The sequence below is a fragment of the Atractosteus spatula genome, chromosome 4 (genome assembly GCF_055471065.1).
Source record: "Atractosteus spatula isolate fAtrSpa1 chromosome 4, fAtrSpa1.hap1, whole genome shotgun sequence".
NCBI classification, from domain to species: Eukaryota; Metazoa; Chordata; class Actinopteri; order Semionotiformes; family Lepisosteidae; genus Atractosteus; species Atractosteus spatula.
The window spans coordinates 67,642,692-67,658,379 of NC_142709.1; the positions used below are offsets into that span (position 1 = coordinate 67,642,692).

General features: G+C 36.5%; 1 protein-coding gene across 3 annotated transcripts in view; it reads left to right on the forward strand.

Annotated features, from left to right (window-relative positions):
- The window catches only part of rsrc1 (arginine/serine-rich coiled-coil 1), a 116,594-nt gene that overhangs the window by 46,571 nt on the left and 54,335 nt on the right, over positions 1–15,688 (forward strand). For all 3 annotated transcript variants that reach the window (XM_088914718.1, XM_088914719.1, XM_088914720.1), the window contains one exon: positions 7,222–7,273. In XM_088914718.1, coding sequence (XP_088770844.1) covers positions 7,222–7,273 — 52 coding nt within the window. The remainder of the gene's footprint in view (positions 1–7,221; positions 7,274–15,688) is intronic.

Below are 15,688 nucleotides of genomic sequence, written 5' to 3' on the forward strand. Positions count from 1 at the left end.
GTCTTTTCTGTCTTTTATATCTTTCTGGAGTGCTTTTCCTCTCATTTTTATAAAGAAACTCTTCGGATTATGTTTCATCAGTATTCAAGCCTGTAAATCAAGGCTAGTACATTATCTTCTCATTGCCTCCATGTTAAAATGTATTTCCTCAAATAGGTGCTTGTTGCTTGATTCACCAGTCACTCCTGAGCTGTTGAAAGAAAGAGTCAACAGCTATTTAAATAAACTTACAGAGCCCTGCTGAACATTTCCCTTTTTTGTTGTGCATTTGTTGTTTCTCATTAATGGTCTTGAAAGAGTTGTTACAAATAACTTTCTGAATCCTTACTGACAAAAACAGTTAAAACAGTAAGGAGTCAGCAAGTATAATTGTACTAAACAGATTTAATGAGTTATTGTATAGCCAGGTTTGCTCTTTAGCAATGACCCCATCATGCTGGTGCACTGTGAAGTTTATTTAAGTGCTAATCTGCATGATAGCTTCTAGTATTATCAAAGACGTTTACTGCACGAGGAAACACAAAACAGTCTTTGGATGGGCATTAAAGTGCTTTGCAGACATACTGCTGAATTCATCATGACTTTCAATTGCCTTTTCCTTATTTACTGTGGGTTCTAACTGTGCTTTTATTGTTTTTTTTTACCTGGAGATTGTATCTGGTTAGCAGAGCTTTTATGCCAGAACTTGATGTAAAGCTCTAATTTAACATACTTCTATCCTTCATGTGAAATTGAGGGAAGAAAGACTGTCACCTCAAAGTTTCTCCCTGCCGTGCCAGAGCATAAATACAGCCAGTGATGTCACATAATAACTCTGCGGATCGAAGGTGTTCGTCTGTTGGTTGTGCATTTCCTTTCATGAGGCCTGACCAGTGTGTTTTGATGTCTGACCAGCTTCATCTCTCTCAGACTTAGTTTGGTCCCACAAGGTTGGAAAGGCTGCAGATAGGCAAACAAAGCCTGACTGAATTCACCCTTCGGCTGTGGGTGCCCCCTGCCAGCCCTCCTGCGACGTGTGCTAAGATCTGGAATTGGGGCATGATCAGGCTTTAAACCAAGCTCCAGTAGGCAACAAGAACCATAAATTCCATGCAGAGAGCAAAATTGAGATGAGTCCCACAAATCAGCTTTCTAGGCGAGAGGACATGTGAGTCGCTCATGCAGTGAATCTCACCCCTGTGCAGGGAGAAGATAACGCTGTCCCAGCCATCCAGGAGTGCTGAGTTCTGGTGTTTTAGGATGTCTGTACCTCTTCAATGACCACATGCCTTTGGAGTGCATTGGGTAGCTGCTTAATAGCTTTGCAATGCTTTCTGAACACTGTGGGCTTTATCTGAAAGCACAAGGACAGTGAAGAACAGGATAATTAAAAAACAAATCTTCGCATTTCCTGTGACCTCAAAGGAATATGATCATTATTGTTTTAAGTTTTTGTTCTGCACTGATAATTTAATTTTATTGTATTCATTTATTAGACCATTTAGCTGTTTTCTGTGTTTTCTGGGTTTCTGTATAATATCCTTAAGAGATTAGTGAACCTGCATTAGGAAGTGAAATGCTGCTATTCTTATGTCACAAAAACAATGCAGCATAAACCGAAGGAAACAAGGATTAAGTTGCTTCATTTGTCTTGTTGATTTCCCAGTATTCAACTATGACTAATTCTTTTTTTAAGCATTTCTGCAGAACTGTTTGCATGCATTTGTTTTTGTGTACTGCTCTTGTCCAGTATGCCCCATTAAAAAATGTAAGCAATCACCTGAGAGGTTCGATTAAAATGAAAAAAAATCCTCTTGTTGGCACCTGCCATTTCAACAAAAGGACAAAATAATTGATGAGAAGTCTTGGAGATTCTAAAAACATGAAAGTGGTCCTTACACTGCTGAGCATTTGCTTTTCTTTTGTTTCCAGACTTTTGAGGGTAGTATGGAGATAAACCTAAGAGTTTTTGAGTCTTATGTCTGAAGCCTGTCTCACAGTGACTGGCTAGTTTGGAGTATTCACACATTTGGTCTTTTGATGGACGAATCTCTAATTGAGGGGCAAGTGTACTTCAAATGCAGTTCACATTGGAGACCCAGCTGGGGGTTTAAGTTTGATGGCAAACCTGTCTCTAGAGAGCACAATTAAAGGTTTATTGTTTATTAATGAATTACGGTAGTCATTATCTATCTGGAATCACATATGGACATCAAACTTCTGATTATTGCCCTTGGAAACCACTCACCGGGGAACCGATTAGACCGACAAAGCAAGCCGCACACCTGAAAACTAACAGAACAAAAAGCCTTCTTCTTTCAGCCAAATAAAATTAGAAAAATATTCAGATAAAAGCAGGAGCAGCTTAAAGTTAAGTAAAAACTTCTTTTTTGGGCATATTGCATATTGAGGGTCAATCAGTAGTGAGTTTTGTGCATCTTTTTTAGTCTGGGGTGCATGTGAAATAATCTGATTTTAAATAATTGTTTCTACATCTTGATAACAAAATTGGAATTTTTATCTTTTATTATGTCACACTTCTTATTTATATTTTACATATTTCCCTACAGTATGGTAATCATTATATTACTCCAATATAAATTGACATGGTACAGTAGCTTTGTAGGATTGTATATGCATTTAGCATTGTTACATATAAAATGCTAATTACAAAAGTTGTTAGTCCTTATTTTTAAAGGTGCCTGAGGGTTGTTTACAGATGACATGATGTGTACGGGGCCTATTCCACAGCAGCGCTTTGAAACAGTAAATGAGCATTTTTTCCTGTATCTGAAGGCTTCTCTTATTATCATGTTGTAATATGTGGTTTGGTTACTATCATTATCTACAATTGTGAAAGCTATAGTCTTAGAAGATGTTAGGCCTGGGCAGTAAATAGTGTGTAACAGTTGGTATTCTGTTACACCAAAGGAAATGTAAAAAGGGGACTCCCTAGTGGCTTATCCAGCAACAGGGCAGTTCACATGTCCAGGTGTTACTGTTTTGATTTGAGTCAAAGTCGGTTGCTTGCTTTGACTGGGAAAGTCCAATTGGTGGCATGTGGTGGACTTGAGTTGTCCAGTGTTTCTCTGGCCCGTGTAACCCCTGCCTGGAGCTTACCTGCTCCTTTGCCGGTTTGAGTGCTGTCAGTGAGAGATGCATCACCTGTGCCCTTGCTACTAGCTCTTCTGTGGATACTGTGGGGCTCACAGAGGGAGAAAGACAGAAGGATCTGACAGCACAGCAAGGTTCAGTGGAAAGTGAGTTGGCAGTTGTCCCCTCTGTATGCTGTAGGTACTTCAAGATGCCATAACCTGTGAATGGAAACATCTTCAATATCTGAGACTTGGTCAAACTGATGTTGCAACTTGTGGTGGACATATGAACACATGTAGACAAAGAGGTGGTGGTAAAAAAAATTACTTTGAATTTCTGCGGAAATTTATTTTTGCAGCGGTGGTTGTTGACGGACATTTTTCGCATTTAATTGGTATTCATAATTTGCAATAGATTAAAATTTACTTTAATATAATAGTCTATACATTACATGCCACAGCAGAGAATTCCTGTGATGAAAACCTTGATCCCTAGCAAAAGTTATTGGTATTTAATGCAGTGTAAGAATGAGAATTTAACAACATCCAGATTTGAAGACCATTTTGTATTTGACTTCAACAGGATTGTATATAAGTGTCCAGGCAGCCAAGTGCCACAGGGAATGGTTTGCTTGGGTTCATACATCGAGAATGTCTTGTTTCTGTTTAATTTATTGGAATTGTAGAGACTAGCCCGTGCTTAATGTGAATTGTATCTCTGCTTGTTCTTAATCTGAGGTTGGTAAGTGACAGAGTTTGACTGCTTGTGCCAGACGTTTTTTGGCAGAAATGTCCTTTTCATAATGTGACGTGTTTATCCAGACCAATATACTGTAATCATTTGTCATATTATGAAATAAACAACTCAGTTTTCTTAATAATAGTACCAATTAGAAGTTTCCAATTAAAAAAAAAGTAGAATATACATCATATGGTGCATCATGACACGTGTTAGAGAACATTGTAAACAAATGCAAACATAATGATGGGACTAGTTTTATAATAGTCTATAGTCCAGATAATTGCATCACATTGCAATTATTTCATGTGGAGTACGTTTATATTGTTATTTCTGCAGTGTAAGATTAATATTCGTAAAATCATATTAAAGTTTTTTGTGGTGAGATCAATTAGAACATGCTTTAAAACTATATTTACTTAAACTAGAATAAGATGTAGGACATTTTAGCGCATTGCAGTGGGACTGATAAGAATTGATGTTTAAAAGGAAAGCACTGATGGTGGAAAACCTGTGTTTTTAAAACTGTGATTTGTTTCTAACGGAAGATATAGGAGAGTGACAGTTTTACATTAAAGTGGGTCATTATATTTTCTTGCTGCCACTGAAAACTGACATTTTTACAAAGTGACAAGTTTACAGTTTGATAAATCAAATTTATGCTGAATAATATGTGCCACACTGTCATTGATGCTGCAATGCAATGCATTGTTTAAATGATATTCTAAGGCACGACATTCAAATTTGATCCTATTAGCATTTAATTTCTTTCTAATCCTACACAGCCAGCATGCCAGCATTATAACAACTCCCCAGCAGTGAGAGCAATCTATAGCAGGCGAGGTTTATAAGTTCTTTACGAAACAATCCTTCTTTCTTGACAATTAATACCCTCAAATCTAATAGTGGGATATTGGAATTACACCAGACCCTTTTGAGGTGTGTCAAAAAGCAGCAATGCCTTCGGATGTAGCTGTTATCCCACTCTGTCCTTGTTTTTAACGTCCTAATGTTTCATCTCCCTTTGTTGTTGTGCGTTTTTTAAGTTTTCAACTTATTTCCCTTCAGCACTAAATGCTACGCATAACACGCATAACACAGATATCGGTAATAGTACCTTATTATTTAATATAATTTTTTTTTACTTGTGTTGCACATGCACATGAAATTAATAGTTCTGATTTTATTTTTTGTCTTTAGGGCAAAGCCTCAAATTGGGTTTTAGAGCTTCATTTGGATTGATTCTACTTGATTAAATTGTATCTTTCTGCGGTATTTTGTGTTGCAGTTTCTTAAAATAACCTTACAGAGTAAAATAATTAATGGTAAATGATGTGTGTGCATGATCATGTTTATTTATCACTGATTGAACTCCCAGGCTTTGGGTGTTAGTAGTGCCTGTGCGGATTCAATCTGCTTGAAGTGTCTTTATGCTGCTGTGAAACAGTCGGACCTATTTAATGCTATTTTTGAGTTATGGTGCTGAGGATCAAATAGTGCTAGAGCTGAGAAATCTATGAAGTGATACAACATCCTCAGCATGGGAGAAATACATAGGAGAATACACTTCTGACAGATTGCTTGGCTTTACAAGAAATCACATAGTAGCATATAATTGGTATTACCGAGATAGCAGGGATGTTTTCTCTTGGTTTTCATAGAAGCTGCCCATACGGGAAAGTAGCCATTTTGTGTATGAGACCATGGTCCTATAACAGGATAAAAATAAATCCCCAAAAAAACGAAGCATCAGGTTTTAGGCAGGCAGTTCAAGGAAACGGCAAAGGACGAAGCAGAAGACAGCCTCTGTATTGGAAGACAAAGGAAATCTGTTTAAATATAATAATGCCAAAAAACAGGAGATGTGCAACTAAGCATAGGAAACGTTACAAACATACATCTAGCTTCTTGGTTGTAAGTATGTATGGTTCCCATCCAGCTGCTTTTTGAAACAGGCCAGTGAATTGGCTTCATCATGATGACTAGGTAGCTTGTTTTAGACTTCCACAAGGCACTTGCAAAGAAAGTTACTCTTCGTCTTCGTTCTAAATGTACTTTTATTTAGTTTCTGTTTGTGTCCTCTGGTTCATGTTTGAAAAAGTCCATTGGGTTGAATTTGTCATTGTCTTTGAGGATTTTGAATGTTTAAGTTTTGTCCTCTAGGCGCCTTTAAGATTGGTAAAGATAGGTCCTACTGTTAAAGATTGTTTTCTTTAGCCTCTCAGAGTAGGGCATTGCTTTCAACCTGAGAATGTATATGGTTGCTCTTCTCTGGACTGATTCCACGTCAGTCATATCTTTTTTTGTAACTTGGTGACCAATTAATATACTGTACAATAAATGAGTTTATTCTGTGCTTCAAGCAGCACATCTTTAGAAGCTTTATTCTCTATTATAAGTGTTTAATAAAGTAGTCACCAGGTGTAGCATTTCAGTTTTACTTGCTGATGTCACCACTGAGATTTTCCCAGTCTGTTTTAGGGAAATTAAAATCCCCCATTATAACTATTTTTTCTTTACTTGTACATCCCTGGTTTCTTATTTTAAGATGACATTTAAATAGCTAAATTTAGTTGTTTCTAGCATACTCCTGACATGCTATGCTATGCTCTTTGAATGTTTTATTTTGTAAGTCAGACTTAAAGAGAATTTGAGATTCTTTTAGCTTAAGTTTCTAGGTTAATTCATGTGACATTGTTTTATTGGCAAGATTGCTCTCTTTAAAAAAATACTGTAGCACTAGGGATATTTTAGCTTTTACTTTGACATTTTATGTGAAATTTTATTTGCTGACATGCCTTGACAGATGGGATCAATTGTCATAGTCATAACTGTAGTTTTAATAGATAATTTGCACCCTAATGATCTGTCAGTCCGTGTTTTAATAATCACTGTGTTGACTCTAAAGGTTGGAAATTGAAAGTCTTGTTTAATGTGTGCACTTTATCTTCTGTCTCTCCAAACACACAGCATGGTAACTAGATACACTCTACCGATAAGGTCTTTATCCTGCTTTCCTGGGGTATATCTTCAGTGAACAATGCTTTTATTGTTCGGGTTTGGGTAGTGTACAACATAAACAGGTTATTCTTAAGGACACACTGTGCGTCCTTACAGTATAGTTACTGCGATAGTCTCAAGCCAAGGTTTTCAGTGTACTAAAATGAGGTGCCTAATATTTCCGTTCTGACGGGGACATTAAGTTACAATCCAAACTTTCACATAGCCACAGTTCTTGTTGGTGAAATGTATTTATACTACTCAGTCTCTTTTTTTGTTGGGTCAACTTTCCGACCTTTGGTAGTTATTTTTTAGAAAGGAAAATCCCTTTACATGTTCATTAAATTAAATGTAATGTTGCGATTGACATTACACCTGATTTTTAAACTTTTTTTTGTCATTCTTTAGACCCCTGCTGAACAGGCCAAAGCAAGACTACAGCTGGTTCTGCAAGCTGCAGGTAATATTATAATTTATAAATGTTCTTGTCATTTCTATACCTCATACTTGATATGTTTAAAGTAATAATGAGACGAAACAAAATATGCTGTTCTGTATTCCAGTGTATAAGATACCGTACTTGTATCAAGGAATTAAAACATTTTTTAAATCCAAGACCACATTATCCTAAGTACAAGAGTAGGTTCATAAGACTGGAATTAATTTCTTTGTTTTTTTTCCGAGCACACATTTAATCCAGATGTAAAATAGCAAAATAATAAACATTACAAACGTATGTATAACATTATGCACAATGAGCAACACATTAGTACAGTTTACTTATATACCAGTCTATTGGGATTCCAGTCTCAGCGAATTTAGGATAGAATTATAGGCAATTAGAGAAAATGTCTTCAAGTTGAATTCTGTTTATTCAGAGCAGCCTTTCCAGCATTCCACTCACCTTCAGTATGAGTAAGTATAGAATCTGTGTCACTGAAACCAGAGCAGAGAGCTAATGTGTTGTCCACAGGTGAGCTCTCTAGTTCATTAGCAACATAAACACTGCCTTCCTCTTCCTTGTCAAGACGGATTGCATTTTATGAGTAATGTAGTTGACTAATATACTTTTATAACAAAACATTGTGCTCACCTTTTCACAGGTGTTTGAAAAGGAGTGCATTTTGATACTTTCAGGAAAGACTGAAATTTATAAAAGGCCACTCAACCTTATATCAGTTGATCATGGACATAGAACATTTTTGCACATACAAGGAAGATAAAGCCTGATATGGTGTTTAGAGAAAGCTTTCTGAAATGGTTCGGTGAAATATCACATTTCCTCCCAAAAGGAAAAGCAAAGTGGCATTCCTCTTCAGTGCATGTTTGTGTTGTTTTGCTTTCCCAGTTAGTTAAAAAGCAAAGCAAAAACTGTCTGCTAATTGCCCATGTACTGTTTCATCTTCATCCCATTAATAAATTCATTTTGGTGGACAGTTCATATACTTCAATATAAATCTATAAAAGCAGATTACTAACCATTGGGTGGAGTGGGAAGGTACCACCAAATATTCAATTTTTTACCCATGTACAGAATCTAAGTAAACATACGTGCTACATTTATTAGTTACACTTCCAAGCTTTATGGGCTCCGAAAATTGTGCGTCCCTAAGGGACTGTTTTTAATGGAGCTGTATTGCTGAACAGCCAGGTTAACTTCATGTGATAACCACACCTTCAGTTCCTGTGTGGCAGCTTTTATCTGGGCTTTTCGTTCACAATGAATAGTCGCAACTGTGGGTCTTGGTTTCCATAAATAACTCTGGTTAGAGTTGCACTTAAGAGTAATTATTAATTATTGAAACCCTGCCAAGTAATATTGAACTTCAAGCTCCAAGGCAATGCATGTGTGCTCGTAGTTTGGTTAACATTTATGTTATTTTCAAAATGACAAAACCAAAACAGTCTCATATTTCATTATTTAAATTGTATATATTATTCGCCACATCTTTGAAGTGTATAATTACAAAACAGATGTGACAGCCTGAAGCTCAAAAAAACACAATTTGTTTATACTGCTCACAGCTGTCAACCTTCATTTTTTAATTTTATGGTTTGGAAGCATATTAAAGGTAACAGGAGTTATACATCATCCTTGCTCAGAACCTATGGATTTTGAAAGACATTTTAAACACATGGCACCTTCATTAAAACTGTTCTTGAAATCTGGAGAGTGCGTCTACATGGCGTGTGTTGCCCTACGTCATACTGGGAGGCTGGGTTGGCTACAGTTTCCATCCTTTTGCTAATATGCTTATGATTTCACCAGCATTGTTTTGAAATTTGAAGTTGAGTAATGCGTGTTTATGTAACACTTTTTCTTGTTCTTGATCAGCACTAGTGTGAAAAGGGCACTTGCCCAACAGAGGATAATCACGTGTGAATGGGTACTGTGTGTGGTATATATACTCATGTAAATTAAAGATTGCTTACAATATAAATCTGAGGTCATTGCAGAAGATTACATTTTATGTCAAAAGGACTGCATTTTTACCTACATAACCTTTAATTGTTTTGTCACTTGAACCATTCTCAGCCTTGTTTAATCAGCCAGAAATGCCTGTGGCCGAGCCCGTAAAGCTCAAGTTGAAATAAATAACTTATTGTTGGTTTTCCAATGTCAGAAGAAGTGTAGGAAGCATTTCTACATGAAATGGAATTACAAACATGACATTTGTGATACTGGGCTGAACAGATACTTGTAATCATTGGAGTCAATCACATTTACAAACCCTTTAATAAGTTTTAAAACCCATTAAAATAAAATGGATCATGGTTCCATTTTACTTTAGTATATGTCTTTATTCCTTATTTTGAAATTTAGTACTTTCAAATGCTGACATCATGTGCAGTGTAAGCTTTGTTTGGAAAATCTGCCCTGCCTGGGTTCATCAAAGGGAGTTCCCAGCTTATTCAAAGGCAACCCTGGCTTCTAGTACTTTAAGCTAGTAGGGGAGTAATGGGACTGAAGCTCATCAGGCATGTGGTCCTGGAATTATCTCTGGCAAAGCTTCTTCAAGCAAAATCCCCTTGTTTCAGAACCAGTTCCTCTCTGGGCATGCTCAAAGTTAACACATTCATCACATGCTGTCAAGACATTATTGCTACAATATTATCCCAGTGTAATATCATCTCATCCTTGTGTAAAAATGACACTGCCACACCATAATAATTGAATCTGTAGTGACATAGGTAGACGGTGAACCTCTACTTTGTAGAGTCTGCCTTTGGTGTGTGTTTAGCGAGGACCGAAGTGAATATTAATTTCAATTTAGCTACTTTTTTTTAAAGATCGACTCAGTTTTGAAAGAAAGCCAGTTACGCCAGACTGGTAGAGGTTCGGAGGTTTACAAATGCTTCCATTTTCTCAGCCACATTGTGACAGACACTAGTCATTAGCTCCACATATGATCCAGGTAGCAAACCATACGTCCTGTAGTTCAGGTGGGTAGCTGCGTCAGCATGCGTAGTCTGCAAAGGAACAAGTAATAGGTTTATTCCATGCTGAAAAGAGAAGAGAGAGTTTCAGCTGTGAAGCCTTCTGTAGTTCAAATGTTGTGTAAAATATGTTATCCCCTGACTCTGGTCAGTTATGTTTTGTGTTATTCAGTAGAGTAGTATTACATGAATATAGTGTTACTACATCTTGAATTGTAATTACAACAGTGGTAGACTTTCTGCTGAAATACAAGGTAAGTACTATTGTTTGTGAAGTTTTGCTTTGCTTGCCCTCTGTCTCCAGACAACCCTTTTCTTCTCTGACAAGTTTAGTTTTTGGCATGCTTTTCAATTTGATACGTGTAAGTGATCAACAGCTACATTTCTCTCTAAATACAGAAAAAAAGATATGAATACAGTAGAGAATTAGTGGCTACCCTTGTTCACAAAGGGTATAATTTAATAAATCACGGAACTGCAATTCTTATCCTGTTTCCTCTCTGCCACTTTTTTGCAAATCTGAAGCAGTATACAGTATCATAATATAAATGAACACAGTAGCTCTCCTCCTCTGTTATTTTTTCTTTTTTGTCCTCTGAGCGAGCAGATGTTAAACAAGGGGCTGGGTGAATGTTAATGTTGCGACAGTGGTATGCCTAAGCCCGTCTTATGTAGACTTGTGTGCGGTTTGGCAGCCCCAGCTTCTATTTTCGGGTCTCTTGAGATCCTTAAAGCCGCCCCCTCCTCCCTTTCTTTTTTTGTGACTATATGGACTCTCTCAAGTCAGTATAAAGCAGATCATCCCTCGGCTAAAGCTCTTCAGCTTTTGTTATTGGGCTCTGTAGACCTGTAATTAGGCCTCCTGGCAGGCCTTGCAGGCCAGTTAATGGTCATATGGGGTTTGTGGGAGGCAGACTGGCTTTATATAAAAGCATTGTAGCGATATGTTTATGGGTCACTTCCTACCCGGCCTGTGCTTTGTCCCTCTGGCCCTCAGGCTGACAGAGCGGCAGGTTCCCTTGACCGTGGGTAGCTCAGTTTGCCTCTCTCAATCCATTCAGATAATCCCCAGTGTAAACACAAGATTTAGCTCAGCTTCTGTCACTTGCTCCCTAAACCACTTGTGCCTGCGTTTTATTTCCTCACACTGCCAGTTTTCCATTTTTTTTACTTTTTAGTCTTCTTTTCCTCCGTTAGTAAAGCTGTCAGCTTTTTTTAAATGAACTTTTCTTGGATTTTCTTACCTCTACACCCAACCATACCCGTGTAATGTGTGGTACCTGTTAAGAGCTGAAGATGTGCATATCGTCTTTGTAATTTTTATCACTTTTTTCCTTCTGATGCTTGGACATCTGACCTGTGCTTATAGACAAAGAAACTCCTATGTCGTTTAAAATTTGTTGTGCTAATTTCTGTTTAAATGCTGAGTCTTGTTTGCCATTTAATTCTTCAAAACATTATAATGACTAAGGTCTAGTGAGAATATTTTGCATGACATATGTCTTTCTCATTCATGTTCGATTTGTGATAATTCTCATTAGAAACCAGAAAAAAACAATTGTGTTTTGACTAATGCTTACACAGTAAATAGAAGTATTAAGTGATCTGAACTCAGCGGGAGACTGAACTTCGAAATGGCCCATAACAGATGTGGCTGAAGAGACCACATACATAGACTGTATCATTTTACTCTGGTGGAACTAATGGGATAATTCAGTACTTTCAGGGGCCTGCTTTTATTGTTAAAGCTGTTAAGTTAAGTAAGATGCTCTCTTGTTTTCTTAAAGTCTGAATTTATTAAGAGAATTGCAGGTGGCTAAAAATGGATAATAGTATTTTTCCCCATGGTGCTGGTGCCATTTTGTTTGTATATAGTGCATCCAGTGTATTTTCAAGTGAATAATGCATGTTTATCATTATACACTGTTTATTGAAGCCACTTCAACACCTTAATAATGGTATGAAACAGAGACAGAAAAGCAGGTATTGCACTACTGTCAGTGATTTGTTGCTTTGATAACAAAACCAATAAATAAGGAATTGTCTCACTTTGTAAAAGAAAGGAATAATTACCTCATGCCAGCCATACAGTACGCTAACTTTCCTAACCATGCCTGCCAGTGTAGAGCAAACACACTGAAGCTACTGGGTGCTCAAAGTATGCCACAGCATCTGGTTCTTTTCAAGTGTCACGTTTATTAAGATGCAAGACAATTAAATCAATTTTAGCCTGTTGGCTGTGTAAGCTGTGTAAAACTTTGAAATGTTGTTTAGCTAAGTTAAACATACAGTACAAGTTCATGTAAAACACTGTAATTTTTGTCTCTCAAGGTATCTGTGTGTGATTTAAAAAAAAAAAATCCACAGCATTTTTGTGCCGATAACCCTGTCAAATCATTTTTTTTCCCAAGTGTTCACTTTCAAAACCTTTACCTTCTTCAGGCATGTGCGACAGCCTATAATTTAAACACCTATTGATATCCAAGATACGTGTCCAGTGGCCTCACAGTCTCACTCAAAGGCTGTAATTATGGCTTTCGGAAGGCGTAATGGTTTCAATGTGGGAGGCAAAGAAGCTGGGCTTAGATGGGGCACAACCTAGGTAGTTCATGCTCCCAAGGCCAAGACACAAAGTTACGATCATTTATAAAAATAAATGAAAAAGATCACGAATAAGTACGTTAGAAAATGCATGAGCATATGAATGCAGGAAATGTAAAAATAGATTTGAAAATAGCTGCTGTGGACTATCCTCTTGCATGATGATTCTGAACACAAAAATCAACTTCTTCTTTCCAGCATAGAATCCCCTGAGGATCAGTTATCTTCAAAGCATGCCGAGGTTGATAGCCAGACAATGGCTCTGATTAGTACTCTTGTGCCATTCCTTTCAGTGCTTTAAATATAGTATGACAGCATTTTAAAATTAATTCTGCATATCACCAGAAGCCAGGGCAAGGATGCCAATACAGGAGTTATAGTTCCTGTTTATGTTCTAGTAAGGACCCTCACAGGTATTTTTTTGTGTGCAATCTCCAGCTCTAATAGAGCTTTGCTTGTAAGTGCTGCAATTGTAGGACAGGATTTCATTGCACAACAAGGATATAGCTTTTGTTAATGCTTTTTTCTCATGCTTTGTGCAGGCATTCCTCCACTGTTAAAGTTCTACAAATGCATAAACAATAAACAATTGCAAGAATTTCATCACTGTAATTGTGCTCATTTTCCTCAGTGTTATTTCATAAAAATAATTTCCAGTTAACTGATTATGGTGGTTAAATAGCAAGTAATGTTTTAACATTGACATCGAGGAGAGAGCTGAATAGTGATGCTCACAATTTGTATCTTGTGTATGTTTGTTACAGTGACTGGCTTAATTTAATTGTTTTTTTCTGGTATTCTTTTTAGTGTAATGCAAATCTGTTCTACTATTGCCTTAATGGTAACAAAACTGTTTCAGATGTTTTAGATGTAAAATTTTAACAAAATTTGTCTTTAACTTTAGAGGGCCCTTGTATGCCAAATAAAAAACTGGAACTGGAAAAAAATGATTGTAATGGGTTGTTAAATACTTACGTGTGCTCGCGTGTGTGTGGTTGGGGATTTGAAAATGAGCTCTTTATTCTTTTGGCATTTTTTCAAATAGCAGCTGGTGAGTGCTCGAAACAGGGTGCTGTAAGTATGTTCAAAATGCATCTGACTTTTTTTTTTTACAAGTAATGGCCTTGTCATATAAGTATATTACACCACATGGTGGTAGAGCTCCTTTTCTTTGCTGTCTCAATATGTAAAATTTCCATAACAGAAAAAAAGAATATTTTTAATTTGCTGTTTTCCATAATTTTGCAACATATGGTATAAACGATTTTGATGCAAATGTATGGCTAATTATTTGCAGATGAATCTTACAGACCAGCCATTGAAGTTAAATGAAAGCAAATTTGAAATCACCTTAAATTTTGCTAACCATTTACTGTTAAGTAAACTTTCCTAAGTAATTTAATTACCCAGTTCTGTCTGCTGCAAATCCAGGGCTTTCAAACGAATTTGTCTACACTATGAACTGCATGTGGAACACATTTCCTGATTGCATAGGAAATTATTCTGAGAGGAAGTTTTTTTTATTCTCCACAGTCAGTAGGTATTCTTCACACCTCACTTTCTTAAGGTTTTTTATGAGCAACTGAGAAGGGAGGTCTCCGAAACTGGCCCTGTGAAAATGTTTGACATTTCCTCTTAAATAGCAATAATCACATTCTATTATGCTTGTATTAATCTAACCACTGTGGTTGTCATATTTTTAGAGAGTACCTATAACAAAGGATTTATAACATGACCTTTATTTACATAAATGTACACTGAGAAGATTGTGATCAGGTCTGGGATCAACATCTAGACTGAAGTTTCTGTATGACTTGCACATCCTGCAATAATTTGTTTATAAGGATGAAGTCGCAAGTGGTCTGATGTTCAATAGTGACAAACCCAAAAACTAATTTTTCATTGGGACAGCCTTTTCCCACTTACTAGTGATTGATTTTATTCCTTCAGTACTCACGTAGGTCCTAATGTATAATTCTCTCAGAACATTGTATATTTTAATTCTTTCTGATATTAGTCTGGAACTACAAAGCTGCTAGCTGTAATGTGTTTTAAAGTTATTTTTATCAAAAAAAGCTTCATGCTGTTCTAATTTGTTTTCAGGGCAACTGGGTTTCTGGGATTAACATTTTTGAAGTTCAGTTTGCGTGCTTAAAGCACTAACTTTTTTTTAATTTCTCTTGAATTTACATATTTGTTGACCAAGCTGTCAGACAGCCGGCATATTAAAAAATATAGTCACCTATTTCAATATTTTCTGAATTTTTTTACCCTGTCCATTCTTCATTTTTGACTTTTTTATTTTTTAAACTTCTGTACATTGGTGCTATTCTAATTTAAAAGCATATACACTACTCAACACCTTTTCTGATTTATTTGCAGCGCAACTAGTTTAAATTGGTGTAATAAAAACCTCTTTGTTTTAGATAGTGTTGGACCATTTATCATCACTTATTTAATATGAGGAAATAATTGTGCCATCTCCATTCCTAATGGCTATATTTGCTCATGTTTTCTTTGTTGATCGAAATGAATGAAATTAGAATAAACAACCTCCAAGTCATTTGTAATCAAGGACTGATTAATGGAGCTTGGTTTCATAGCCATTATTCATTCAAGAACACCTGATATCTTTCCCATAAACAAATTGTGTTTGTCTAAATTAAGAAATTAAATGAAGCATTTGATGAGTTTATGATTGACCCTTCTAACTCTGAGCCCATTAGTCAATGTCGTTATCATACAAAACTATTTGACTAATGTACTGTCAAAAGAAGCATGTGGATTTATTATAGTTTCTGATTAATGTGTACCCTGCGCCAAACTAGATTTTAAT